This window comes from Prionailurus bengalensis, chromosome F2 (assembly GCF_016509475.1).
Source record: "Prionailurus bengalensis isolate Pbe53 chromosome F2, Fcat_Pben_1.1_paternal_pri, whole genome shotgun sequence".
NCBI classification, from domain to species: Eukaryota; Metazoa; Chordata; class Mammalia; order Carnivora; family Felidae; genus Prionailurus; species Prionailurus bengalensis.
The window spans coordinates 11,740,454-11,767,477 of NC_057353.1; the positions used below are offsets into that span (position 1 = coordinate 11,740,454).

The following is a 27,024-nucleotide window of genomic DNA, read 5'->3' on the forward strand; positions in this document are numbered from 1 at the left end:
TGGCAGCAAAGGGTAGGACAAAGGCATAGATTGCGATTTCAAAATTTTCCTTTCTGGTCGCCACTCCAGCTCCTTCTCTGCGTTGGCTTCCACATGGCTCCGTCCTCTCTGCAGAAGCAGTGTTCCTCTTTCAGTCCAGAGTGGATTCCTTTGCTTGCTCTCTTGGTCCCCATGCCTCCTGCCTCATCAGACGTCTCTCTCCATCATGCACTTTCATTCTGTCTTGACTGTCCAACCTCCCCCTTTCTATGGCTCTTTGCGCAAAGCACGCTCGCAGACCTCTCTCCTACTAAACAAACCCTCCCTCGGGCTCATGCACTTTATACTTATGGTACTTCCCTCTCAAGCCCTTCCCAGCTAAGCCCCTTAAAAGTGATGTCTGTGTTTATTTCTCCAGTTCCTCGTGTTTCTACTCCCTTCCCCCACTCATCCTTAAACTACTGTTATCTGATTTATACCCCCAACTGCTCTGATGAAACTTTGCTGTTCACCAATGATCTCCTAAATGATAAACCCAATCAGCATTTTCATCTTCATAATTTCTAATCTTTCCGCTGACTGCATGAATCAGTTCCTCCCTCAAAAATTCTCTCTTCTTTTGGTATCTGTACTACCAACCTCTGATACGTAGTTTCCTAAACTGAGGTCCATGAACCATATAAATATGGAGAAATTGCATCTTTATTTTTATTAGCTTCAGCTGAAATTTAATACTTTCTTCCATTATGATTGTTGTCAACAAAACACAGTATGAGCAGCAGTTATGGCTCTGTCACCAATAGAAATATAGATGTTTTCACTATACAATATAATTGGTACAGATTCTTGCCATATTATATCCACTCATCCCAACTGCTAATTATGGTCATTATTAGACCTCTTGTTAGATCTTTTTATTTAATGTGCTAATAAGGAAGATCATATATTACTCTAACACAAATTTGGGTAATATTTGGGTAATAATTCAAATATAATTTAATTTCTTATAACCTGCTATATTTTATTTTATATCTTTAAAATCATTTTGAGAAGGCATCTATGAGCTTCACCAAACTACTAAAAGGGGGCTATTACAATAAGAATTAAAAAAAAAAAAAGAAATAAAACATGGCATAATGTTTCCAGCCTAATTTCTAAAAATTTCTCTGAATATTTGTTTTTCCATTTAATGTGAAAGCTCATGTTACCAAGCCACTGTCTCATTTTTTATCCTTGAAATCACCTGTGACTGCCATCATAGTCAAGGTTTCACCTAAGAACTTGGAAATAAATTTGTACCTTGAGAGCTAATGTTTGGGGTGCCTGGGTGCCTCGGTCGGTTAAGTGTCCAGCCCTCAGTGTCAGCTCAGGTCTTGACCTCAGGGTCATGAGTTCAAGCCCTGTATTTGGCTCTGTGCTGTAGAGAGTTAATGTTAAAATTCAACGTATAATGATGATAATAGCAGAAAACCTACTGAGAGCTTCCCACATCCCGGGAACTGCACAGTAACCCTATGACTTTGATATAGTTTTCCCCGCTTTGTAGACTAAGAAACTAAGGTGCAGATGGACTCAAAGCTTGGCCACATCACATGGCTGGTAATTAATGAGGCTGAGGGCTTAATATACTGTAAAATAAAGTTATGGAAATGACCTAAAGATCCAGATTGGATCCCAGGGCCATGGCTTGATGGTAATTTGATTGAATTTGTTCAAGTATCTGAAGTGACTATCTATCAGAAGGAAGGTTGGTCAGCCTTAGAGGCTGGAAGAAGGAAGATCGTCGAGATAAAAGTTGGCATTCTCTATTGAAATACGCCTCGGGGGAGTTCTCAATGCATCAAAGTGTTTGGTACTTGGTTAAGGCCATTGGGCCAGGGTTATAAATGCCGTCAGAGGCCAAATGGATACGTCATGCAGGTCAGAAGGAGACAATCGGATGATAAAATGAGAGAGCAAATGAGCTGATCAGCCACATGTTCTTCCCTGGAAAGACTATCCCCAAAATGAGAGGGACGTCTCGTTCTCTTAGCTTAAAGTCATTGGATGTGGCCATATGCTTTCTCCTTTGTCCAGAATAAGAGCAAACTAGTTGCACGGACTCTACATATTCCTGTCGTTCTGGGACAGTGATTTTTCATTGCAATTTGACATTCTGCATTTAAAAACCAGACTCATCAATGAGGTTAATGGGAGTCCATTCCTGAAAGATGGATTCTCTCTTGATGTGCACAGAAATCAGGCTTCTAATCCTGATTTACTATACACACCATCCTCTGAGTTCTCTTGGGAGACCCAGTATATCCCTTCTTGGTGAACAGAACACATCCATCACCTCCTTGTGGAGGACAAATACGTTTTTCTTAGGTGTTATGTGCTGATGACTTCTAAATTTGTGTGTGGAGGTCAGAACTCTCATTAGACCCGTATATCCAGCTGCCAGCACGGCCACTTAATAGCTGTCATGCCATGAGAAATTATTTAATCTCTTTAAGCCTTCATCTCTTTCTCTATAAAATAAAGATTTGAAATAAACTATCAGATTTGTCATGAAGATTAGATGATTTGGCATGGTCTGGCACACATTTTCAGTTGTGTAAAGCCGATAGGGAATTTTTAACAAAAATTGTCAGAGACTTAATAGATGAATACGTAGACGTTACAAGTACATAATCTGTAGTGGAGGAAGTACAACTGTCTATCAAGCACTTGAAAAAACACTTGTCTCCAACAATAGTACCAGCTACAGGGTATTTCTGTCTCTGGCTCAGACCACTCCCCACAAGCTCCAGACTCAAAGTGCTCATTTGACATCTGCACTTAAATGTCTGTTGGCATTTCAGTATGCCCAGAACGGAACCCTGATTCTCTCCCTCTTTCCCACGCTGGTCTTCTACCTCAATTAATTGCATTACCCTCTTCATCAGGCAGAATACCTAGGAAGGATGCTTAATTTCTCTCTTTCCAGGTCCTTCTGGACACACAGTCAGCAAGCTGGGGTTGGCGAGACCTGGACCCTCGGGTGGTCCCCGGACCCAACAGGACACCAGAAGAGGAGTGACCTGGTCAAGTTCCTCATGGAGCCAGGGTGGGCGCCTGTCTTCTCTCTTACCTCACAAAAATCCATTCCCTTCTGGAAGTTCACCTCTCAAAGCTCCCCCAGCTGAGAAGAGAGGGAAAAAAGAACAAGTGTCTAGGGATCCTGATCTGCCTAGACACCTACCTGGGTGACTTCAGGTGGCCAGCCTGAATCAGCTCCCCACTCCCTGGCTTCCATGGGCCGGGTTGCAGCTCTCCTCCTCACCCAAACACTCTTCTGCTCTCAGTCTGTCTCCTCCAGCCTCAGGGGCAGCACTCCTCACTTCCTCCTCTCATAACCTCTGATCCTCTGCCGGTTACCAACCTCTCCCATGACGTCAGAAAGAAAACTCACGATCTCTGCGCTTCAGTATTTGTAATGTGCAAGGTGCACCCAAGTAGAGGGATCAGAGCAGGGTCCCTCTCCTCTGAGCCCAAAACAGGCACTTAACCTACTTATTGCCTCTTCTCAAAATTTCTTTCATTTTTTTTACGTTTATTTTTTTGAGAGAGAGAGAGAGAGACAGACAGACAGACAGAGCATGAGCAGGGGAGGGGCAGGGAGAGAGGGAGACATAGAATCCTAAGCAGGTTCTAGGCTCTGAGGGGTCAGCACAGAGCCCAACGCAGGGCTTGAACTCACAAAATGCAAGATCATGACCTGAGCCGAAGTTGGATGCTTGACCGACTGAGCCACCCAGGTGCCCCCAAATTTGCTTCTTCCTTGTAATGAACAACTTGTGTGTTCTGTAAAACCTTTTGTTACAATTTAATTCTCCATGATATGATAATTTTTATTAATGTTATCAGTTCTTTTTATTATTTTTATTGCATGGTCTTAATTTTTTATGAATGTTTTGTTTTTAATAAATAAAAACCTTTAGATTTCTAATGAATAAATTAGGAGTCTGTAATTCTGTTTTTGTTTTAATCAAAAAAGTGCAGTTAAAATGAGATGTTAGAGCTGCATAAGCTTTTTGAATAAATTTTCATTTTATTTAGGCTTGAATTTTTCTTCCAAGTCTTTGAAGATATATATTCTGTTTTGAAAAACTTTATAAGAGGTACATCTTCCACTAACCCTCATATGTCCAGTGCTGGGCATAGTAAGTGTGGTAGGCAGAAATCCAAGATGTCCCCCAATCCTTCCACTCCCGTCTATACACAAACTTTCTTCCAGTTGTCCAATCAAAATAAATAATCCAGTGAAGAAATGGGCAAAAGACATGAATAGACACCTCTCCAAAGAAGACATCCAGATGGCCAACAAACACATGAAAAAATGCTCAACTTCACTCATCAGCAGGGAAATACAAAGCAAAACCACAATGAGATACCACCTTACACCTGTCAGGATGGCTAATATTAACAACTCGGGCAACAACAGATGTTGGCGAGGATGCGGAGAAAGAGGATCTCTTTTGCATTGTTGGTGGGAATGCCAGCTGGTGCAGCCACTCTGGAAAACAGTATGGAGGTTCCTCAAAAAAGTAAAAATAGAACTACCCTACGACCCAGCAATTGCACTACTAGGCATTTATCCATGGGATACAGGTGTGCTGTTTCGAAGGGACACATGCACCCCATGTCTACAGCAGCACTATCAACAATAGCCAAAGTATGGAAAGAGCCCAAATGTCCATCGATGGATGAATGGATAAAGAAGTGATATATATATACATATATATGTATATGTATATATATATGAAGAAGTGATATATATATATATATGAAGAAGATATATATATAGATACATACATACACACACACACACACACACACACACACACAATGTAGTATTTATTACTCGGCAATCAAAACGAATGAAATCTTGCCATTTGCAACTATATGGATGGAACTGGAGGGTATTATGCTAAGTGAAATTAGTCAGAGAAAGACAAATATCATATGACTTCACTCATATGAGAACTTTAAGAAACAAAACAGATGAACATAAGGGAAGGGAAGCAAAAATAATATAAAAACAGGGAGGGGGACAAAACAAAAGAGACTCATAAATATGGAGAACAAACTGAGGGTTACTGGTGGGGTTGTGGGAGGGGGGGATGGGCTAAATGGGTAAGGGGCATTAAGGAATCTACTCCTGAAATCATTGTTGCGCTATATGTTAACTAATTTGGATGTCAATTTTTTAAAAAATTAAAATATAAGGAAAATAAAGTAAATTAGATGCTGCAGTGAAGGGATTTTACAGATGTAATTAATATCCCAAGTAAGTTGACCTCAAGAGAGGACAATATCCTGGGTGGGCAAGACCTAACCAGTTGAGTCCTTAAAAGGACTTTGCCTTCCTGACAAAGAGATTCAAAGCATGAGATATTAAAAATGAAAAACAGATTGTTGATTGTTGGCTTTTAAGATGGAGTCAGCCATGGATACAGGCAGCCTCTAATTGCTTAGAGCAGTGCCTGGATAACAGCAGCAAGGAAATAGGGATGTCAATCATACAACAGCAAGAAACAATTCTGCCATATCATGTAAGCTTGGAAAAGGACCCCACAAGAGAATGCAACTAAGCTGACATCTTGGTTTTAGCCTTTTGAGACCTTGAGTGGAGAACACATCACCACCATGCAGATGGGTTACAGTTCTGCAGGGCAGGATTGCTACTATGTGTTATTTATTTGTTACTCCACAATAGAACACTAATCCAGTAGAACTTGCTTATATTAAGACATGACCTCTACACCATGTGACGTGGTATGAATCAGCACACTAGGGATTACGGTATTCCTGGAAGCCATTTCTACAATGGACAACTTGCAGTAATTCAGCTATACACACAAGCGATTGAATAAGTGTACCCTCTGAGGCCAAATGTGTCTCAATTCAACTCTCCCTTCATCAGTACCCCAAAAATAATAACAATTGTGGATACTGTAGTATCTCCAAACACAAGGGCAAATGTGATTAGTAGGAGGTCTGAAATGAGTGTGAAAACAGAATTTACTGATTAAGGTGTAAATGTCTGGGGCGCCGGGGTGGCTCAGTCGGTTGAACATCTGACTTCAGCTTGGGTCATGATCTCACAGCTTGTGAGTTCGAGCCCCGCATCAGGCTCTGTGCTGACACCTCGAAGCCTGGAGCTTGCTTCTGATTCTGTGTTTCCCTCTCTCTCTGCCCCTCCGCTGCTCACACTCTGTCTCTCTCTCCCTCAAAAATAAATAAACATTAAAAAAAAAAATTTAAGCGGCGCCTGGGTGGCTCAGTTGGTTAAGCGGCCAACTTCGGCTCAGGTCATGATCTCGCGGTCCGTGAGTTCGAGCCCCGCGTCGGGCTCTGTGCTGACACCTCGAAGCCTGGAGCTTGCTTCTGATTCTGTGTTTCTCTCTCTCTCTGACCCTCCCCTGTTCATGCTCTGTCTCTCTCTCTGTCTCAAAAATAAATAAACGTTAAAAAAAATTTTTAAAAATTTAAATGTCTTACTTTCGCAAATTTTACCCCCCGAAGAGAAACTTCTCCACATGAACATATTCACCTTGGAAGGGTTTCATGCAAGCGAGGGACCCTGAACTTAAGCTTTATTAGGTTCATAATAAATCTCTTCCTCTTTCTGTATCCTTAGTTCCTGGCATGTAAATGGCAGATCTCAAATAATTCTTTCTTGTATTAAAATTAATCATTAGTTGTTTACTTTAGCGGCTTAGTGACTTCAAAATTTTAAGTGAATAAATGTTAACTGAGGATGTCTGTACACTGAGTCCAGTTTCTATTTCCTGTATCCCGGGTCACTCCTAATAGAATATGTTATATATATTTACTTCTTCATGTCTGCTTGTTTTCAAGAAAGAAAAGGTAAGTAATTCAGTTTGGGAGGTTCAGTTAGTAATTAGTCTGTATTTCTATAAAGAAGCAAAATGGCTTATCTCTGAGTTCAGATGAGAAATCTCATATTTCGTGTTTGGATTGAATGTCTTCTGGGGTGAAATGAAAGCGTGACCTTACAGAACTGCATTCAGTTGTTTCAAAGAGAGGAGCCCTCTAGTTCCAAAGAGAGTTCTCGGTCTGTAATCCGTTTTTCAAAAGGAAAAAGTAACACAAAGCACAGTGTATCAACGTCAAATAATCTGCCTTTCTAGCAGACACTTTTGTGTAATTTGTATCAAGAAAATTTAAATACTACCCATTTACTAAGGGTAAAAAAAAATGTTCTCCGCTGTCTAGTAATAAAGACTTCAAAATAAGATGCCAGACTGATGCAGTTCTTCTAATGAAGATTACTAACCTCTGGTATCAGAAAAGCCTACTTTTAGGGAATGAGATGATAGTCAGGTTCTATTTGTACCTTAAACTTGTTTAACTAAAGTTTTCCCCTACACCTGCTTACTCTAGATTTTTTCCAACCTGAAACTTAAAATGCATAATCAACTGCTGTAATATTTGGATACAAGACTTCTTGTAGGTAAATTACTGAGTTCCTGTAAAATTATTTAAAGAAGTTAATGACAAGATGGAGATAATTTGCTTATTCTGTTGAAACGTGTGAATCCTTAAGGACTTGGGATAGAAGCAAGCAGCAACTTTAAAAATAAAACCCTACTTGGGAGCTACTTTGTCATTGTATTCTGTCCTCAAAACAGTTGCTTTGAAATATAATTTTTAAAAACTGAAAAATATGTTTTCTCTACTTTTTCCAATTGTAAAATTATTATTTTTCAGGTCCTTTATCTAAAATATTTTTAGGGGTGTGTTAAGCATTTGGCTTTGGCTCAGGGGGTGATCTCATGGTTTGGTTCGTGAGTTTGAGCCCTGCATTGGGCTCTCTGCTGTCCACAAGAAGCCTGATTCGGATCCTCTGTTCCCCTCTCTCTCTGCCCCTCCCCCATGCATGCTTGCACAAGTGCTCTCCCACTCTCAAAAATAGACATTAAAAAATAAATACATAAACAAATAAATAAATAAAATATTTTTAGGGGCGCCCGGGTGGGTCAGTCAGTTGGGTGTCTGACTCTTGATCTCAGCTCAGGTCTTGGTCTCAGGGTCATGAGTTCAAACCCTGCATTGGGCTCCACCCAGGGCACGAAGCCTACTTAGAAAGAAAGAAAGAAAGAAAGAAAGAAAGAAAGAAAGAAAGAAAGAAAGAAAGAAAGAAAGAAAGAAAGAAAATGTTTTTAGAAGTGCCAAAACCAGAATAAACTTCATCAACGCATCCATTCAGAGTAAAATTGTATTGCAGATAGGTTAAATGGACCTAATTTGACCCCAAAGTATCTGATTTCAGAGAGTGAGACATTTATTAGATTCCTGTTTTCACTTCTTGATTTCTTCAGGTTGTGATGCTTCTAGGATGACTTCTAAGATAACCCTCAGTGCCCCCTGCCTCTGGTGTGAATGCCCTGTGTAGTCCTTTCCTTCATTTTATCATAGTGCGTCCACGGGACCAAAAAAATATACCAGAAGTGAAAGTTGATGGTATACAACTTCTGAGGCTGGGTCATGGGAGACATTAGGGTTCTGGGCTTGTGATCAGCTGCCATGTGGAGGCCACTCGAGCAGTCCTGTGGAAAGGTCCATGTGGTATAGAACTAGGGCTTCTGCCAACAGCCAACAGTGCTGGAGCCATCTTGGAAGTGGATCTCCAGCCCGCCAAGCCTTCGGAGGACTGCAGCCTTGACTGAAAGATGAACTGCAACCCCATGTGAGAGCCCAAGCCAGAACCACCCAGCTAAGCTGCTCCTAGACTTCTAATGCACAAAAATTGCACAATAAATGTTTATTGCTGTTTTAAGGTTGTACTGTACTTTCTCATTATGTTTATTTGAAGAGGTTCTTGAGAATCGATCCCTAGATTCCCCAAGTTGAGAATTTAAAAGAGCAGAAGTGCAGCAGTACTTCTTGGCACAAACCTAAATTATTAGCCTTGCAGATTTTTAGAAGTTTATTCATTGACTGATTGATTTGAGAGAGATGGGGGGAGGGGCCAGGAGAGAGGGAGAGAGACAGAAGTCCAGCAGGTTCCGCGTTATTAGTGCAGAGCCTGATGTGGGGCTCGATTCCATTTATGAGATGATGATGTGAGCTGAAACTAAGAGTCAGCCACTTAACTGCCTGAGCCACTCAGGCGCCCCATAGCCTTGCAAGTTTTTTAATATGAGTCTTTAGGTATAATCTAAACTTTGAAGAACATATTTATTCTTTTAATAACTTTTATTTTATTTTTTAAATTTTATTTATTTAAGTCATCTCTAGACCAATGTGGGGCTCAAACTCATGACCCCGAGATGAAGAGCCACACACTCTTCCAACTGAGCCAGCCAGGTGACCCATAACTTTTTTATTTTTTTCTCTTTTTTAATGTTTTTTTTTTTTTAATTTATTTTGAGAGAGAGAGACAGAGTGTGCACAGGGGAGGGGCAGAAAGAGAGGGAGACACAGAATCTGAAGCAGGTTCCAGGCTCTGAGCTGTCAGCACAGAGACTGACCTGGGGCTCAAACCCACGAACTGCGAGATCATGACCTGAGCTGAAGTTGGACACTTAACCAAGTGAGATACCCAGGTGCCCCCTTTTATTTTTAAAAATTACTTTGGGGAAATACACTTCTGTTTTCTCTAGATTACAAGTGAAATATGATTCTGTGGTGATCATTTTCCTCTGTCCATATGTTGAAATTTCTAATAGTGAGATTGTGAGAAGCAGAGATAAAAATTACACAGGTGGGAGGGGGAGACAGCAGAGGGTTGAAATGTGATCTCATAATTCCCTGCACCACTTAATTTTTAAGATCCCTTCTCACTCAAAAGACATCAGTGACAGAAGGTTTTCTGTGTCCACATCTCCCACTGGGACACAGCTAGCTTATCATTTCTTCAACAATGGAGAGAAAATGGATTTCTCTTTTTCAAAATTTGAAGACCTTTAGGGAGCAAGATGAAAAGAAATGGAAGCACTCATGGGACAGGGAGCGGTTCTGTCTTCAGCCAATGTGAGCCAAACTCTTCATGCGTCCCTGTTCTCATTCCAAACCCAACTTTTCCAAAACAAGGAACACCTACCAATTAACCCGGGACCTGGAACACATTAGAGACAAATGGAGAGAAGGGTTTGAAGCAATTTCATGCTCTAGTCTCTGCTGACCAAACAACTAACATTGCAGATAATAATACACTGCTGATGGTATATGGCTCTGTAGGAGGTGGTGTTTTATTATGCTTATATACATTTGCAAAAAATCATTCACCTGCAATTTGGCATATATACTTACTCCTGGTAATGACATGCTTTTCAGAGTGTTCTTGCATCTACCTCTCTGCAAGTTCATTATGTAAGCGACCAGAATTATTATCTCTGTTGAACAGATGATAAAAAGTTTGAAGAATTTTCTCAAAATCAGCCAGTTAGTGGCAGAGAAGACAGAGGCCTCCTGGAATTCAACATTGGGCCGTCTCTACACCACTTTCTCTGCTGAAAGCATGAGGCAGATGTAAAGGACTTAGAAAAGTAGTTAATTAAGAACATTACCCTGGGTTTTAACTCAGTTTAAAGTTTTTTAAAGATTAATTATTAAATTATTCTATGTAGTTATACTTTTTAAGCTACAATTTTATAACATAAGCTTATTATTATTCCAATATTCACTGTTCCTCTTGTCTGTGCACTTATTACGTCCTTTCTATTACAAATGATCAGTCCACTGGAAAAAAGAATAGCCTACACATAAAAGAAAGTTTCTTCAAACACCTACACACACATTGACTGAGGATATGAATTTGTGATCATTAAATGTGTACTCTTCAATTAAGCTTTTGAAAGATGAGCAGAATGGAGTGGAAGAGAGAAAATAGTCATTTCTGGCTTTGACAAGTGGTCAGGAAGAGGCCACAAATAGAAAATGAAACAGGGAATATTAAGTCCGCCCCCAACTAGGATATAAATGGCAGATGAGGCGGATAAAGGGAGCAAAGTACAAAGGAGAGGGCTGTTGGAGTATCCGAAATGACTCAGGTAAAGCAATCACTATGAAAGATGATGATGCCCTTTAAGGCCCAACTTAAATGGCTCTCCCTCTGTAAAAACGTACTCTCATTTCCCAGAACAAAATTCTGTCCTCTAAAATGATACATTACCTCTCCTGTAGGCTTTGTAGGCCAAAGCTATCCATGGCTTCGTGCAAGGGGACTAATCTACTTTGGGCTCATGTAACTCCTAACCATCCTCAGTGAGAGGTTGGAGGTGAGAGACTGGGAGAGGATGAAAGGAAAGGGGAAATAATGTGCTTATTTAATGTCTACTATGAACGTGACATTGTGCTAGACACTTTGTGTCATCTCAGCTAAGGCTTAGAGCGGTTAGTAATTTATCTATCAATTTATCAACTGATAAATAGTAAAATCAGGATTTGAACCTACTTCTTTCTTTTTCCAACACTGGCACTGAGCTTATTAAGCTCAGTAATACTTAATAAATATTAAGTATTTGCTGGAAAATTAGTTCCATCATGGCATTTAAAAATGGCTGAAAGAAAATATTTCACAGTTCTTAATTATTTCTGGGTCATGGACCTGTGCAAGAATCTCTCTCATGAAATTACACATATGCAAATACATACAACATTTTGCATACAATTTGTTGAGGATCACAGAGCCTCTGAGTGCAATCAAGGACTAGCTAAGGGGCCATGGAAACTAAAGAACCTGTGGATTACAGTATTTCTAACCACCCCTCTTCCATCCAAACCACTTCACAGCTCCCCCTCCTTCCACAGTCTGAGAGCAATCAAAACCAGAGAAAATTTAAACACAAGAAAAGTGTGGTTGAGAATGGTAAATGCGAAATTCCGATTTAGCACTGTATTTTAAAATGTCATGTTGGGGTGCCCGGATGGCTCAGTAGGTTAAGCGTCTGACTTCGGCTCAGGTCATGATCTCAGAGTTCATGAGTTCGAGCCCCACCTCGGGCCGTGTGCTGACAGCTCAGGGCCTGGCGCCTACTTCAGATTCTGTGACTCCCTCTCTCTCTCTCTTCCCCTCCCCCTGCTCATGCTCTCTCTCTCTCTCAAAAAATAAACGTTAAAAAAAAATTGTTATAAAAAAAACATCATGAAGAACTTCAATGAGGAGACCTTAGAAAATGTGGTTTAACAACCTTTAAGTTTCAGTTTTGATCTTCAGACCATATATGATGTACGACTGAGAGATGACGTTATCAGAATTCATTCCCAAAGGAGCGAAATAGCTGATAATCAAACTGAATGGAAAATCCCAGGAAGTATACCACTACTTAGGGAGAAAGAGGTTTATTTATATCATTCTGCCTGAGGAATTTTCTTGAAAAATGTTTTTGGATTTTGGAGGCTAAATAAAATGTTTCAAATGAAGTTTCTATTATTACTTATACTCTGTATTGTTTCAAAGAGGATTTAAGATAGCATACAGGCATATGAGAAAATACAACAAAACATGATGAATTACATGTGGGAAAAAAATAAAGGTAGAGACATAAAATAGAGCATGGAATGGAAGTGACTTTTAAAATATGAAGTTATACATTTATTGACTAGGCCTTTAGTCCCTCACGGTAATTTTAAATACTTACGCAATACTAAGAGTTATGTGTTAAGTATATATTTTTCATAATTTACAAAATATGTTCACATAGAACATCTTATTTGATCCTAAATTGACTTTGTGAGGCAACTATTATCTACATATTCCAGATAAGGAAAATGAGGCCCAAAGAAAGACTTGAAAATCGAGTCTTTGCTCTTTGCATTAGATTATACTGCTAGGTAGCAAGTGATCATTACTTCTGTGCATCTTAGCAATGGAGTAATGCACATCGGTCCTGTGCAAGAACAATACTCATTGATTCATGTGGCCCTGACGTTGTCACGAGAGAAGGATTACTGATGCTTTATAGGTAGCTTCAGACCTGGAGGTTGGATGGACATAATATTGGACTTTAGACTTTGGAATAGCCCTTTAACACTTAACTCCTTCACTTTTTATGTATGCATGTATTTATTTATAATTTTTTCAAATGTTTATTTATCTTTTAAAAATTTTTTTTTAACGTTTTATTTATTTTTGAGACAGGGAGAGACAGAGCACGAACAGGGGAGGGTCAGAGAGAGGGAGACACAGAATCTGAAACAGGCTGCAGGCTCTGAGCTGTCAGCACAGAGCCCGATGCAGGGCTCGAACTCACGGACCATGAGATCATGACCTGAGCTGAAGTCGGCCGCTTAACCGACTGAGCCACCCAGGCGCCCCTCAAATGTTTATTTATCTTTGAGAGTGACAGAGACAGAGCACAAGTGGGGAAGGGAGCTCTAAGAGGCCCTTGTGAATGATTTTTCACAAGTTATGGCAGCGTCACAGGCCAGGCTTCCTAAGTTTTTGTTTTGTTTTACACTGCACCGCCTCTATAGCTCTACCTTCACTTCTCTGATTTCTTTACACACTCAACTCTGATCTTTCTCCTGTTTCCCCTGTGTCCATCTGGTAAAGCACCATATGCATACTCACATGGCTACAAGACCCTGTGTGACCTGGCCCCAGTGACTTCTCCAGCAACTCCCTCCTCTAACAGTATAGGAATGCTTCGGACTCTTAAGGATGCTCAGCTTTTGTGTCACCCTGACAGAGCTTTCCTGTTGAGGCTGTTTCTAAAGGCCACGCCTCCGAGAGTAGAAAGCAACTGAGTCTCTCCCGGAAGGAGGAGACATTCTAGATGTCCACCACCCATGAAACACCTGAGTGAAGGCACTCGGATGGGAAGGACAAAACGGCCTCTGGAACCTGGAGGCCTCGGGCAGGGACCTCCCCTTTCCTAAAGTAAAAATGAGTGTGAACCAGTTTATGCAATGCCGGGTAACTTTTCATGTCAAAATTTTTTTCTAATGTCTATTCATTTCTGAGAGAGTGTGAACAGGGTAGGGGCAGAGAGAGAAGGAGACAGAGGATCTGAAGTGGGCTCTGCATTGACATCAGAGCACGGTGTGGGATTCACACTCACGAACGTGAGATCAATCCTGACTTGAGCCAAAGTTGGGTGCTCAACCTGCTGAGCCACCCAGGTGTCCATCGTGTCAAATTCTTGGGTGCTGTCCCTGAAATTTTAGTTAAATCCCCTCCAGGGGCGCCTGGGTGGCTCAGTCGGTTAGGCGTCCGACTTCGGCTCAGGTCACGATCTCGCAGTCGGTGAGCTCGAGCCCCGCGTCGGGCTCTGTGCCAACCGCTCAGAGCCTGGAGCCTGTTTCAGATTCTGTGTCTCCCTCTCTCTCTGACCCTCCCCCGTTCATGCTCTGTCTCTCTCTGTCTCAAAAATAAACGTTAAAATATTTTAAAAAAAAAATCCCCTCCAAATACTCCAAAAACAACCTGTGAGTTCATACTTGATGAGGCCATTCAAACCATGTATTTGTAAGCAACCAGCCATAGCCGGCTCAGCATGAAGGGGTCAGTAGAATTACATAGTGAGAGATCCCCAAAGGGACAACCAGGACCACTAAATCCCAGGGACTTTCCCCCCCACGATGATTGTCCTTCCACTGCCAACATCAGAGGATATGGGTTAGTGAACGAGCTTCCGGGCCCAACTTTAAATTCTTTCAACAGAGCCATGAACTTTGCACATTGTGCTCCTTTGTGCCTTTTTCAGTTCCCATTCCCAAACTTTCGTCCTTTTGGCAAGCTCTTACTCATTATTCATGTTCCCGGTTCAAACATCATGTTCTCTAGGCAACCTACCCGGACACTTCCTCTTCTTCCAAAACTGTGCTCCTTTAGAACAGGGTCTGCCTTCAGTTACAGTGCCTGGCAATACAGAAACAGAACACGGACTCAATAAAGGTTAGTGGAACGAGCAAAAAAGCTACTTTGCTTTTTCCTTTAAATATATTTTTTCGGGGTGGCAGGGTGGCTCAGACAGGTAAGTGTCCCGCTCTGGATTTCAGCTCAGGTCATGATCTCAAGCCCAGCATCTGGCTCTGCGCTGACAAGTGTGGAATCCGCTGGGGATTCTCCTCTGTCCCTCTCCCATTCGTGCACGCTCTCTCTCAAAATACACTTCTTAGGGGCGCCTGGGTGGCGGAGTCAGTTAAGCGTCCGACTTCAGCCAGGTCACGATCTCGCGGTCCGGGAGTTCGAGCCCCGCGTCAGGCTCTGGGCTGATGGCTCAGAGCCTGGAGCCTGTTTCCGATTCTGTGTCTCCCTCTCTCTCTGCCCCTCCCCCGTTCATGCTCTGTCTCTCTCTGTCCCAAAAATAAATAAACGTTGAAAAAAAAATTAAAAAAAAATACACTTCTTAAAAAACCTATTTTTTCAATAGGTAATTCAGAACACCGCAAAAAAGTTCAAGCTGCACATGAAAAATTCAGAGAAAACTAACTCTTTCCTCCATTCCCATCCGTCCTCCCCTTGGAACCAGTTGTGTTTCCTCTGTGTGACTACCCACATACGGGTATTTCAGTGTTTTCTTGCCTTTTTATTTTTTCTAACACAATGGTAGAAATATACGCGTTATCTATAAAACAACAAAATACAATTTATAAATATACGGACATATTTAGCATATAATTGTTACACTGAATATCTTCTATATAAATACTACACAGAATATAAACATACACGTATACACCGATTTCTGTGCCGTGTTTTTGCTTGTCAGGCTTTGTTCTAAGAGCCGTAATATTCCACCATAGGGGCATACCATAATTTTCTTCACATTGTCTAATTTACAAAAAATTCCACTTTCACTGTCAGGCCCCCGACCCCCAGACGGAAATACCGTCGCCCTTCCACCCACCCCGGCGGCTCCCGCGTTCTCAAAACACCTTTCCACAGGCCCAAAGCCGGGCCCGGCACGGAACGCGACCTCCGCCTTCCCACAACGTGCCCCGCGCCCCCACCGCAGGGCGGAAGGACGCGGCGCCCATGCGCGGCGCGGCGACGGAACCGAACCTTCCACTTCCCTCCCCTCCCCCTGGGTCTCCCGGCCGCCGGGGTCGCCCGCTCAAACGTGCCTGAACGACCGGCGCCCGGCCTTCCCCGGCTCGGGGCGGACCGGGAACACGGGCGCGGCCGGCTCGGCGCTGGGCGGGGCTCCGGCGGGGCGGGGCGGGGCTCTGGCTGGGCGGGGCTCCGGCCGGCGGGGCGCGGCCGGCGTGCGGGGCTCCTCCTCTTTCCTCCGGCGGCGCCGGCGGCCGCAGCACTTCCGGGTCGACGCGGAGGCGGGGCGGAGGCGCCGCGGCGGCTGTTATTGTTCGAGGGAGCTCGGTCGGGTGCTGTCTCAATCGGCTCTGCGAGTGTCAGTTTGTCCGGCTTCCTCTCGGCCCCTCACTCCCGGCGGCTGACGGTGACGGCTGCAGCGGGCGGGGCCTGGCGTTTCGAGGCCGAGCGGCGCCGGGGTGAGGGGCGCGGAGGAGGAGGAGGAGCAGTAGCAGGAGGAGGAGCCGTGTGCCCTGGCACCGAGCGGCCGCGGCCATGGCGTACGCCTATCTCTTCAAGTACATCATCATCGGCGACACAGGTGAGGGCCTGGGGCGCGGCCGGGCGGGTGTCGGCGGCCTCCGGGCCCGGGCTCAGGGGTAAACGGCGTCTGGCAGCGGCGCGGGCGCCAACGCCGCCCGGCGCCTCCCTCCCGGCCGCGCCGCTCCATTTCCGCAGTGCTGGAGCTGGTGACGTGGGCACTGCGAGCGGCCGCGGCCTGGCCAGGCCCGGGCCGCGGCCCCCGCCCCGGGCTGCCCTGCAGTCGGGGGCCTGGGCAGCCGTTTGCGACTCAAGATCTGGGAACGGGCCCAGCCGAGGGCCGCCAGGGCCCGACTTAGATGATTGCACTCTTTCGCCGCCCCTCACCTTGGGCCTCTTCGCCGCCCTCGGGAGAGAAAAAGGGAGGCAGAGGAGGTGATGGGAGGAGGGTCTTGGGTTTCCTGATCGGTCCCACCTTCTTCAGCCTACATGCATCTGTCAGGGGCTGAGCAAACTGCTGGTGCTGTGGGACAGCCAGCTGAGAAAGAGAGAACAGAACATTTTTTTTTAATTTGTTTTTTTTTTTTTAACACTCTCAAATCCCAAGTCAGAGTAAGTCACGTTCCATTACCTGGGCGGCTGGGGAATCCCTTTCGAGGTCATTAAAGCGTGAAAGTTCTGTCGACTTTTGCCACGTGTAAACTGGGGTTATCTGATAGTGATGCAAGGCCGTTCAGTGCTCTGGGTGTGTGCTTGCGTGCGTGTGCCTGTGTGTGTCAGGGACACTGATTTCTTGGGTATATCAGGGGCGGGGTCACGACTGCCAATTTTCAGATGACCTGATGTACATTTGAAGCAGAAAGAAATTCAGCTATTTTCACTTGAAATAACCTCCGAGTATATTTCACGGACAAATAAACTCGTAAAATATTTGTTAATCCTTGTGATTTTGGCATTACTTTGAATCTAATAATAAAACCAAGGCTTGTTCAGGTGTTATAACTATTTATATACCAGAGTCTGATTTCAGTGAGGACTCTTGCACAACTTTGGGCCCTTTGCACAACTTTGGAAATGTAAGCAGCAGTTTGTGGTTGCACTAGTGATGTAGCAAATTCACTTAGACAAGAAGCATGTTGATTGTGGCCTAAAAGAAAAACTTGCTGCTGTAAATACTCCTTTTTAGCAAGATCTTTTGATATGTGTCTTTACGGAGTCTGGATGGTTTTCTGTGTAAAGTCCTGGGTAGAGCAGTGTTTTGCAAATGCTCAGTAGCAAGTTTACATACTTTTAAAAAGCTGTCGCGTATTTTGAAGGAGAAGTAATTGGGTCCAACACCTAGTGGAAAATTTTTATTTAGGCTGTAAACCCAAGTTGGAGAGGAAGTAACTATATGAATGCGAGAAGTAGAAAGAAGAGTGATTATGGACATTTAGCATATTAGCAAATTAGCCTTTGCAGGTTGCCTTCCTTCAGCTTATTTATTGAGCATCTACTGTGCGTGGGGTGTTGTGCTGGGAGTCGTGGAGCTGCGCAGATTAGGAAGCTGGTGCTCTGTGCTCTTGGAATTGCCCTCATTCAAAAACAACCCCAGGCGGTTTAAAGGGAAGACATTCCTTTCTTGACTTTTGCTATCGTCCTCACCGACTTCAGGCCCTGAATACTTGACTCTGGACTTTGCAGCTACTTTCTCCCCATTCCAGTCTCCGTAGTTTACTGTCAGGTTAATATTCCTGAAACCTGGCTGTTAGGGGAGACTGTCGTCTGCTCACATTCTTTAGTTGACCTTCCAGGAACTCCACATTTTAGCCTCCCTTTACTTTGCTAGCCTTCTTTCCCACTATTCTTACCTTCTGCCAGTGAGGCCCAGTGGATGATTTCTGTGCTCTTTCCTGGTTCCTACTGCTCCCTCTGCTTGGAGTGCCTTCTCTGTGGAAATTCTATCAGCCCTTCAAAGTCTAACCCAGGTCTCCCATAATGCTTTCACATATATTAAGCTCTTTTGATGTCTCAGGTTTTTTCTGGTATCCTGGCTGGCAATGACTTCTACTCCTTATCTGGATGTGTCACACTTCATATTTTTCTGATATTAATGCCAGACTGTTTCATAGATGCTTCTGTAGTCATCTGTATTTGATTATGTACTTCTAGAGGGCAGAGAAGATGTTTAGTATAGCTTTGCATTTCAGGAAGAGCCTAGTGGAAGGAAGGCCCTGTACATTTCGTTAAATTCGGGAAAGAATAGCCAGACAGGCCGCTAGGTTCATATTAATACACATTAGTAACTTGACTGCAGGGTGTTTTTTTCCCCGATTTTGCCCCCTTTTTAATTGATTTTGGCCGAAATCCTTTACTATGTTTCCTTAATTCAAAATATGTGCATAGTTATAAAATACATTTAATGTGGCCCTTCCCACAAAAAAGATGATGTTAAATCAGTAGTGTGATATCTATCCTGATTTTTATATAAGTTGTAGTCTGAAAAATACATATCTTAGAATGAAGGAAATCGCTGCTTTTCCTGTTTTTCACTTTCCCTAGTTTGTGATAAATGGTCATTTTTAGCCTTTCCTTCTCTCAGTAATGAGATAAAATGAGGACAAATGTGAAAGTACCGTGCACATTTTGTCTTTCAGAAGTCCCTTTTCATAGAAGAGATTTTTTTAAGAACTTTTTACGTGATGATGATACTGTTGAAATTGTTTTCTTACTCTGTGGCCAAATGCAGTTAAAATAGAGCTTTAAAATTTTTCATTGGCAGTGTCTTGTTCCTGAAAAGTCATTTAGGAAAATGTGTCATTTAAATCTAGGTATACGGTGGAAATTGGGTTTTACCAAGCCTGGCCTGCTAGCATAATCAGATAATTACCAAATGTGGAAAAAGAAAAAAATTATAATAAGGCTTTAATTGTTGCTCCTAAAATGCTGGCAGCTGCCTACCTTTTTAACCTCATCACTAACCCACCCGTTCCATGCCACCCAGCTAGGCACACAAAGCACAAACCCAGTGGTGTTCTATCTGCAATACCTCCCCGTACCCCCAAAAAGATGAAAAGAAAGGTTAGGTCGCAGCTTTTCCACCTGACCCATTCTTACTCATCCGTTCTTCTAAGATTGTTAACAAACCCATTGCTCCCTATTGCGCCATACTCTTCCCTCTGCACTCTTCCTTCATCGTTTGTTCCCCCTGCTCCCCACTCCCATGTGCTTTTTTTGTTTTTCCTTAAAATCTTTTTAAGGACAGGTGCTATATAAGAAAGTAAATAAGAGCAGCCTGGTTGCACATTATCGGTGTCATCTGAATGTATTTTTTCAATTGAGATATAATTGACCTACAACACTGTATTAGTTTTAGGTGTAGAACATAATGATTTTGCTTATGTATGTATTGCACAGTGATCACCACAGTAGGTATTATGAGAGAGACAGAGAGTGTGCATGAGCCGGAGAGGGACAGAGGTAAAGAGAGAGAATCTTAAGCAGGCTCCACACCCAGCGTGGAGCCCGACGCGGGGCTCAGTCCCACAACCATGAGGTCATGACCTGAGCCGAAGTCAAGAGTTGGATGCTTAACCGACACCCGGCATCCTCACAGTTTAATAGCTTTAAGGAACAGTAATAAATTATACACCCATGCTAAAGAAATACAGATCGTCATCACCCACTGTTTCTATTCCCAGGCTTTCATTAGCTTCCTTGCCTTTCTTCATGGTTGTGTAGCTTGTGGATCTCTGTATTGTTTAGTTTTGCCTGTTTTTAACTGTGTTAGTTTTATTAAATGAGAAAGCTGAAACATGTCTGAAACATACCTTTCAACATCATCTAGAAATTAGACAGTGTATTCTGGTCTACTTAAATTGTTGTTTTATACATGTTATTTGTAGTCTTTCAAGATTTTTGACGAGCCCTTTCCTTTTCTCTCCTAACTGGTTTGTTTGCTGCTTGCTTCCCCTAACTTTTATATTGCTACTGAGACTTTTTATTGAATCATAAAGGCCATAGTCCTCGTGTCCTCGCCTGGTGAACCTGTCACCGCCTCATCTCAAATAATGTCCCTCTCTTCTTCCTCAGTGCTCTTGTCCCCTTCGTTCTGATTCTGTTCCTGCCCCTGGCTCCAACATGAAATTAATTTTCTCCTTTATCTGCCCCACGGCTCCCTCTCCCTCATTTTATCTTGCCGGTTCGCCGCCTCTTGCAGTAGCCAGTAATTTTGCTGGTTTTTTGAGCAGATCCTTACTTTGCCAGCTCAGCTGTTTTTCTCACTCTGGCCCAGCTGTGCTTGCTCCATTTCGTTATTCCCTGCTCATCCTGGTCCATGAGGCTGTGTCCTTTGCTACAAAAGATGCAGCCACAGACTGACCTCTCTTGTCCCACTTTCTAACTTTCTCCATGAAACTTTCCCATTTGAATTCATCAGCTTTGTTTATTTGCAAGTTTTACAATACATGCCAGCTACTCTTCACTTGGAAATAAAAGACACCTGACAGAAAGATGCTGGATTCCCTCTGCTATCATCCACATGTGGTCACTCCCATTTTAATTCCTGCAGTATTTCTCAACTCAAACAACTTGGGTCTTATCCTTGGACATGCTGTTTTAGAAGATCTGCAGTGAGTCCCAGACATACATACATACATACATACATACGTTTATTTGAGAGAGAGAGAGAGAGAGAGAGAGAGAGAGCGCGCGCGCGCGCACAAGCGGGGGGGGGGGGGGGGGGGGGGGGGGGGGGGGGGGGGGGGGGGGGGGGGGGGGGGGGGGGGGGGGGGGGGGGGGGGGGGGGGGGGGGGGGGGGGGGGGGGGGGGGGGGGGGGGGGAGAGATCAGCGTAGAACCCAACGTGTGGCTCCATTCCACGACCCTGGATTCCACGACCTGACCTGAAATCAAGAGTTGGATGGACATGCAACCGACTGAGCCACCCAGGTGCCCCTGGATATCTGTATGTTTTTTTATTTATTTTCATTTTATTTTTTATTTTTTTTAATTTACATCCAAATTAGCATATAGTGCAACAATGATTTCAGGAATTAGATTCCTTAGTGCCCCTTACCCATTTATCCCACCCTCCCTCCCACAACCCCTCCCTTAAACCTCTGTTTTGGTCTCCATATTTATGAGTCTCTTCTGTTTTGTCCCCCTCCCTGTTTTTATATTATTTTTGTTTCCCTTTCTTTATGTTCATCTGTTTTGTCTCTTAAAGTCCTCGTATGAGTGAAGTCATATTTGTCTTTCTCTAATTTCACTTAGCATAATATCCTCCAGTTCCATCCACGTAGTTGCAAATGGCAAGATTTCATTTTTGATTGCCGAGTAATACTCCATTGTGTGTGTGTGTGTGTGTGTGTGTATACATACATACATGTGTATATATATATATATATATATATATATGTATACACACCACATCTTCTTTATCCATTCATCCATCGATGGACATCTGGGCTCTTTCCATACTTTGGCTATTGTTGCCTAGTGCTGCTATAAACATGGGGGTGCATGTGTCCCTTCGAAACAGCACACTTGTATCCCTTGGATAAATGCATAGTAGTGCAATTGCTGGGTCGTAGGGTAGTTCTAGTTTTAGTTTTTTGAGGAACCTCCATACTGTTTTCCAGAGTGGCTGCACCAGCTTGCATTCCCAGACATCTATATATCTATATTTTTTTTAAAGGGCTGTTTTTTAGTGGTTGTACTGTGACATTCCTCTGCAAGTCTGTCATGAGCCTTTTGTGTCTGTTTTTCTAGAATTTATTCTCTTTTTTGATTATCAGATTTTTTGCTTTCTGGAATTTTAAGTTAATCCCTAAGGTATATCCAGGCTGAATTTATATGGAATTCTTCATCGCATTAGTTTTTGGCACTATGTAGTAGATTCTCATGAGCAATTCTTCACACTTTTTATAGTTTGTATACAATATCAAAAGCTTTTCATTTTCTGTTCTGTCAGGAGATACAGGAGGTTACCATTTTGTAAATGAAAAAAACTGAGCTGCATCGTTTGGGGCAAGTTATTTATGTATTTCTTCCCATGCCTCCACCTCTTAGAAGTTTTTAGTCTTCGTAATTGCGGTGTAGCTCTTTAAGTTCCTCCCAGTTTGCTCTCCCAAGCGTTCCTGTTTTCAGATATAGCTGACAGTTACTGTGTTTCCAGTCAAATCTGAGGAAGTAAGGAAGAAGATGAATATTGATGGATGCATGCTGCAGGCACAAGACAGTGCCTGGCACAGAACGTCATGAATGTGTGCTAGGTAGCCTCTACTGGGTTGGCTACATGCCTTGGACAATTTATTTTGGTTTCAAAAAGGATTTAAGGGCATTTGTATTAAAATTTGGGGTGGTTTTATTAATTCAAATGGGAGAGAGAAGGGACATTAGTTTTGTGTTGCTACCATAACAAACCACCACACATTAAAGCAGCTCAGAGAACACAAATTTACCGTCCACTTCTAAAGTTCTGCAGAAGTTCACGTGCGTGTCAGCATAGGTCGGAAGTCTGACGTGTTTCTCGCCAGGCTGACATCAAGGTTTCAGCAGGGCTGGGTTCCCTTCTTGAGGGTCTTGCTCCTTCAGGTTGTTGGTGGAGTATCCTTTCTTGCAGCTGTGGGCCTGAGATCTCCATACTCTTGCTGGCTGTCTGAGGGCCACTCCCGGCTTCTAGAGCCCACCACCTACCCACATTCCTGGGCCCCTCACCCCCTCCCTCCATCTTCAAGCCCGGCAACAGCAGGCCTCCTCCTTTCAGGGTTGCGTCTTTCTGACTCTTCCTGGGTCATCCCATCTCTCTGCTCTGACCGAAGCCGGTGAAGTTTCTCTTTCTCTGCCTGTAAAATCTTGTGTGGTTAGATTGGATCCGTCTGGATAATCCAGGATAATCTCATCTCAAAGTCTGTAATTTTAATCACATCTGCAAAGTGCCCTTTGCCACTAGAGTAACATATTCACTCTCAGTTTCTAGGGATTAGGGTGTACATTTCTTTATGTGTGGGGAGTGGCCTTATTCTGCCTACCATAGAGGCCTAAGGAGAAAATTAAATTGAAGTCAAAAGCAACATTAATACTTGACTTTGTATACACCTTTTGAAGTGGGCACGTATTAAGCAGTGCAAAGAGAGAACCCTTCTCATTTATGTTAATGATAGTATGCATTACTTTTTATAAAAGTAGATATACATATGTTGATTTATTTCTGATAGTGGGTCTTGAAAGGCATTGTTCCTCTGATTCCTCTTTAAAAGACCACAGTGTGATGGGAAGAATGTAAATATACAATCAGTATGTTTACACATATGAGACTTTTTCTAACATAACTCATTGAATCTAAGCAGTAATATCCATGATGAAGGCTCCATTTTACAGGTGAGGAAAGGGAGACTAATTGTCCTATCACACAGCTAGTAACTGACTAACCTGGAATTTGGAATTTGAACCCAGGTCTTTCTGACTCCAGAGTCTGTGCTCTTTCATATCATATGTATTTCTTGATCCCCACAAATGACCTCTATCAGACTTCTTTTGTTGGCTTACCAACTTCTGGGTTTATTGAGTTGCTGTGGGAGCACATAGTCCCTCGGTCCCCTTTACTAAACCAGATGCCACCTCCGCTCATACAAAACAGGGAGAAAAGGTAAAACAACCATAAAATCCTATATGAAACAAGAATAAAATCCCATCTGTGCTCCTTACCAGCTGTATGAGCTTGGGCTACATCCTTAATCTACCTTGGTGTCCTCATCTAGAAAATGGAATGAATAAATAATGTATATAATACTGACTTGAATAAGAAATAGTTACTATCTCATCGTTTTATTCTGCTCTCTGAATGTTACCATAATTTCCCCATGTGCATTGAAAAAGTATCACAAACTTGGCCAGTGCTGTGTAGCGTTTGAGTAATGCTGGCATAGCAAAAATAATTGTTTTGTCTTCCATGTACCCTAATATGTTGGTCTTTTTCTCCCCCAAATCCCTGCTTAGCTTGCTAGTTTGTGGCCAGCTGATAACTTCGAGGAGTCTACCACCCTTGACTTGAATTGTTTCTTTCCTAACCTATGTTGGTGTTTTCTTGCACTTAGTATGTTTGTTTGCATGTGTACAGACATTTTCTTATGAAAGTTCCTTACTTTATCAGCATTGTTTTAACAAGATCCAAAATTGCTTATCAAGATCTATTTTATTCCAGACACCTGTGTTTTTAGCAGCTTTGCTTAATCTAGTCTACATGACCATTCAAGTCCAGTAATGATTCATAAAGACTCTATAGAGTTTTGTTCTGGAAGGACCTGTTTGATTATAAGGAACAGAGACCTTCTCCAACTAGCTCCAGAAAAGAAGTTTTGATAATAATTTAAAGAGTGCCCATAGGAATCTAAGGAAAACTGTAAACAAGTCTTAGAGAACAGGTCACTCAGAAATGTTTTCCTCTTATGGCTTCTCTTTCAATCCTTGAGATAATTAGGGATGTGTGTTTTTTGGTTTTTGGCTTTTTTAAAAATAGATTATTATTTTTTTTAAGTTTATTTATTTTGAGAGGGAGAGTGAGTGGCCATGAGCAGGGGAGGGGCAGAGAGAGAATCCCAAGCAGGCTCCAGGCTCAGTGTGGAGCTCAGCACAGTGCTTGATCCCAGGACTGTGAGATCATGACCTGAGCCAAAATCAAGAGTCAGACCCTTAACCGATTGAGCCACCCAGCTGCCCTCCCCCTTTTTACTCAAATTTATTTTATTTTGAGAGACAGAGTGTGAGCAGGAGAGAGAGAGAGAATTCCAAGCAGGCTCCGTCCATGCTGTCAGCGCAAAGCCCAACTGGATCCGATCTTATGATTTGTAAGATCGTGACCTGAGCTGAAATCAAGAGTCAGACGCTTAGCCGACTGAGCCACCCAGGCACCCCGACAATCTTTTTATTATCAATTTCTGACTTTATTTCATACAGGTAACAGCGTGTAGACTATGTGCGTTGATTTTTCAGTTTTTGAGGCCAATTTTGTAGCCAGGTACTTGGTCAGTGTGTATGCATATTCCGTGTGCGCTTGAAAAGTGTACTGTGTATGTTGTAGGTTCAGGGTTCCATACGTGTTCATTAGATCAGACTTGCTATTTGTATATTCTTAGTAGTTTCTTGAGTCTTGAGGTAGATGTTAACATCTAGTATGAGAATGGATTTTTTTTTTTTTATGTTCTGTTAGATTGATTCTCTCCTCCCCCCCCCCCCCCCCCAGCAAATTTCACCGCTAATTTGTAAGGTGTATATGGCTCAGGTCTTTACATCTCGCTGAAGAGTTAGTTATTCTTGGTCATTAAGTTACCCTCTACTTTTTTATGTGCTGTGGGGTGTTTGTTTTGTTTTGTTTACATACTGTTTATTTGATAGTGTAATTTTCGGTACCCAAGTGTTTGATATTTTGAATATTATTTTTTCATTCATATTTGCCTAGTATGTACTTTTTCATCATTTTTCCTTTTTTCTTTGGAATCGGGGTTATTTTGTTGTTATTTTATTTTGTTTAGGAAATAAATATTACAGATACAGTTGAAGCCCCTTGTATATCCTGCACCTCCCTTTGTACCTAGATATAACCACTCTCTTGAATTTAGTGTTTATTATTTCTAAGAAGGTTTCCAAATGATTATTACATATGTGTATATGCATTTGTAAACAGTGCATAACAGTACATAATAGTTTATGTATTTTTTCAACTTTATGTTAATGGAATTTTAGTGTACTTGCTCTCAAATGTTTTTGTTCAGCATTATTTTGAGACTTGTCTGTATTAATGTATTTTGCTCTGTTTTGTTAGTATTAATTGTTAGATTCGTTTAATTTTAATTATATTCTATTGATTTAATTTTAAATATATTCTGTTGTTTGACTATACCACAGTTTTCTCATTCTTTTCCCTTAAGGAAATTTTAGGCCGGCTTGTTTGTGGTGTTATAAAAGACAGTACACTGTGTGGATTATTTTTGTGCCTGCCTCCTTGAACACATATGCTGACGTTCTGGAGATTTACCTTATGGTGGAATTGTGGGTGCAAGGCGTGCACATCTTCTGCTTTACCTGCAAATCTAAATCATTCTCCAGGATAGTTAACTCTCATTTTTGTTCTTTCAGCCCTACTAAGCTGTCTTTTTGTTTAAGGCCTGTGTTTTTTATAAAGCCCATTGCTATATTATTTTAAAAAATTCTGAGAGGCTTTTACTAGGAGAATTTAATCGTTGATGGAATTTGAATTAATTTATACTACGAGGCCTCACCGTTGTTCAGTCGCATGGGCAGGGATCAAGGCGTAGATCACAGGCATGCCCATTTGCCATGGGCTTTTGGATAAGGCCGGCACTGTGTCCTGCCATGTCCCAGGGTGTCCCACATAGGAAGCAATGCTGTGGTCACATTTTCCAAGCGTGTATAGTGTCACCTATTCCTTATACGACAATGTAGAAAGAGTCTAATGGAAAGAGCATACCTGCCACTAACTCCTATTTGTGCAAATGAACAATTAATTAAAACTCCTGAGTTTCCTGTTTGTAAGATGAG

At 42.4% G+C, this 27,024-nt stretch overlaps 1 protein-coding gene and 1 long non-coding RNA gene across 4 annotated transcripts in view; one reads left to right on the forward strand and one right to left on the reverse strand.

The window, feature by feature from the left end:
* Nucleotides 1–15,994, reverse strand: part of LOC122495442 — a 72,870-nt gene extending 56,876 nt beyond the window's left edge. Inside the window, exons 1-2 of one of the 2 annotated variants that reach the window (XR_006300453.1) lie at nt 15,647–15,994; nt 14,768–14,833 (exon numbers count right to left, since the gene is read on the reverse strand). This is a non-coding gene — a long non-coding RNA (uncharacterized LOC122495442). The remainder of the gene's footprint in view (nt 1–14,767; nt 14,834–15,646) is intronic. The other variant, XR_006300452.1, reaches the window with a different exon arrangement.
* A 144-nt stretch (nt 15,995–16,138) lies between these two features.
* RAB2A (RAB2A, member RAS oncogene family) overlaps nt 16,139–27,024 on the forward strand; it is an 86,245-nt gene continuing 75,359 nt past the window's right edge. Inside the window, exon 1 of one of the 2 annotated variants that reach the window (XM_043601131.1) lies at nt 16,139–16,547. In XM_043601131.1, coding sequence (XP_043457066.1) covers nt 16,502–16,547 — 46 coding nt within the window. In that variant the 5' untranslated portion in view covers nt 16,139–16,501. The remainder of the gene's footprint in view (nt 16,548–27,024) is intronic. The other variant, XM_043601133.1, reaches the window with a different exon arrangement.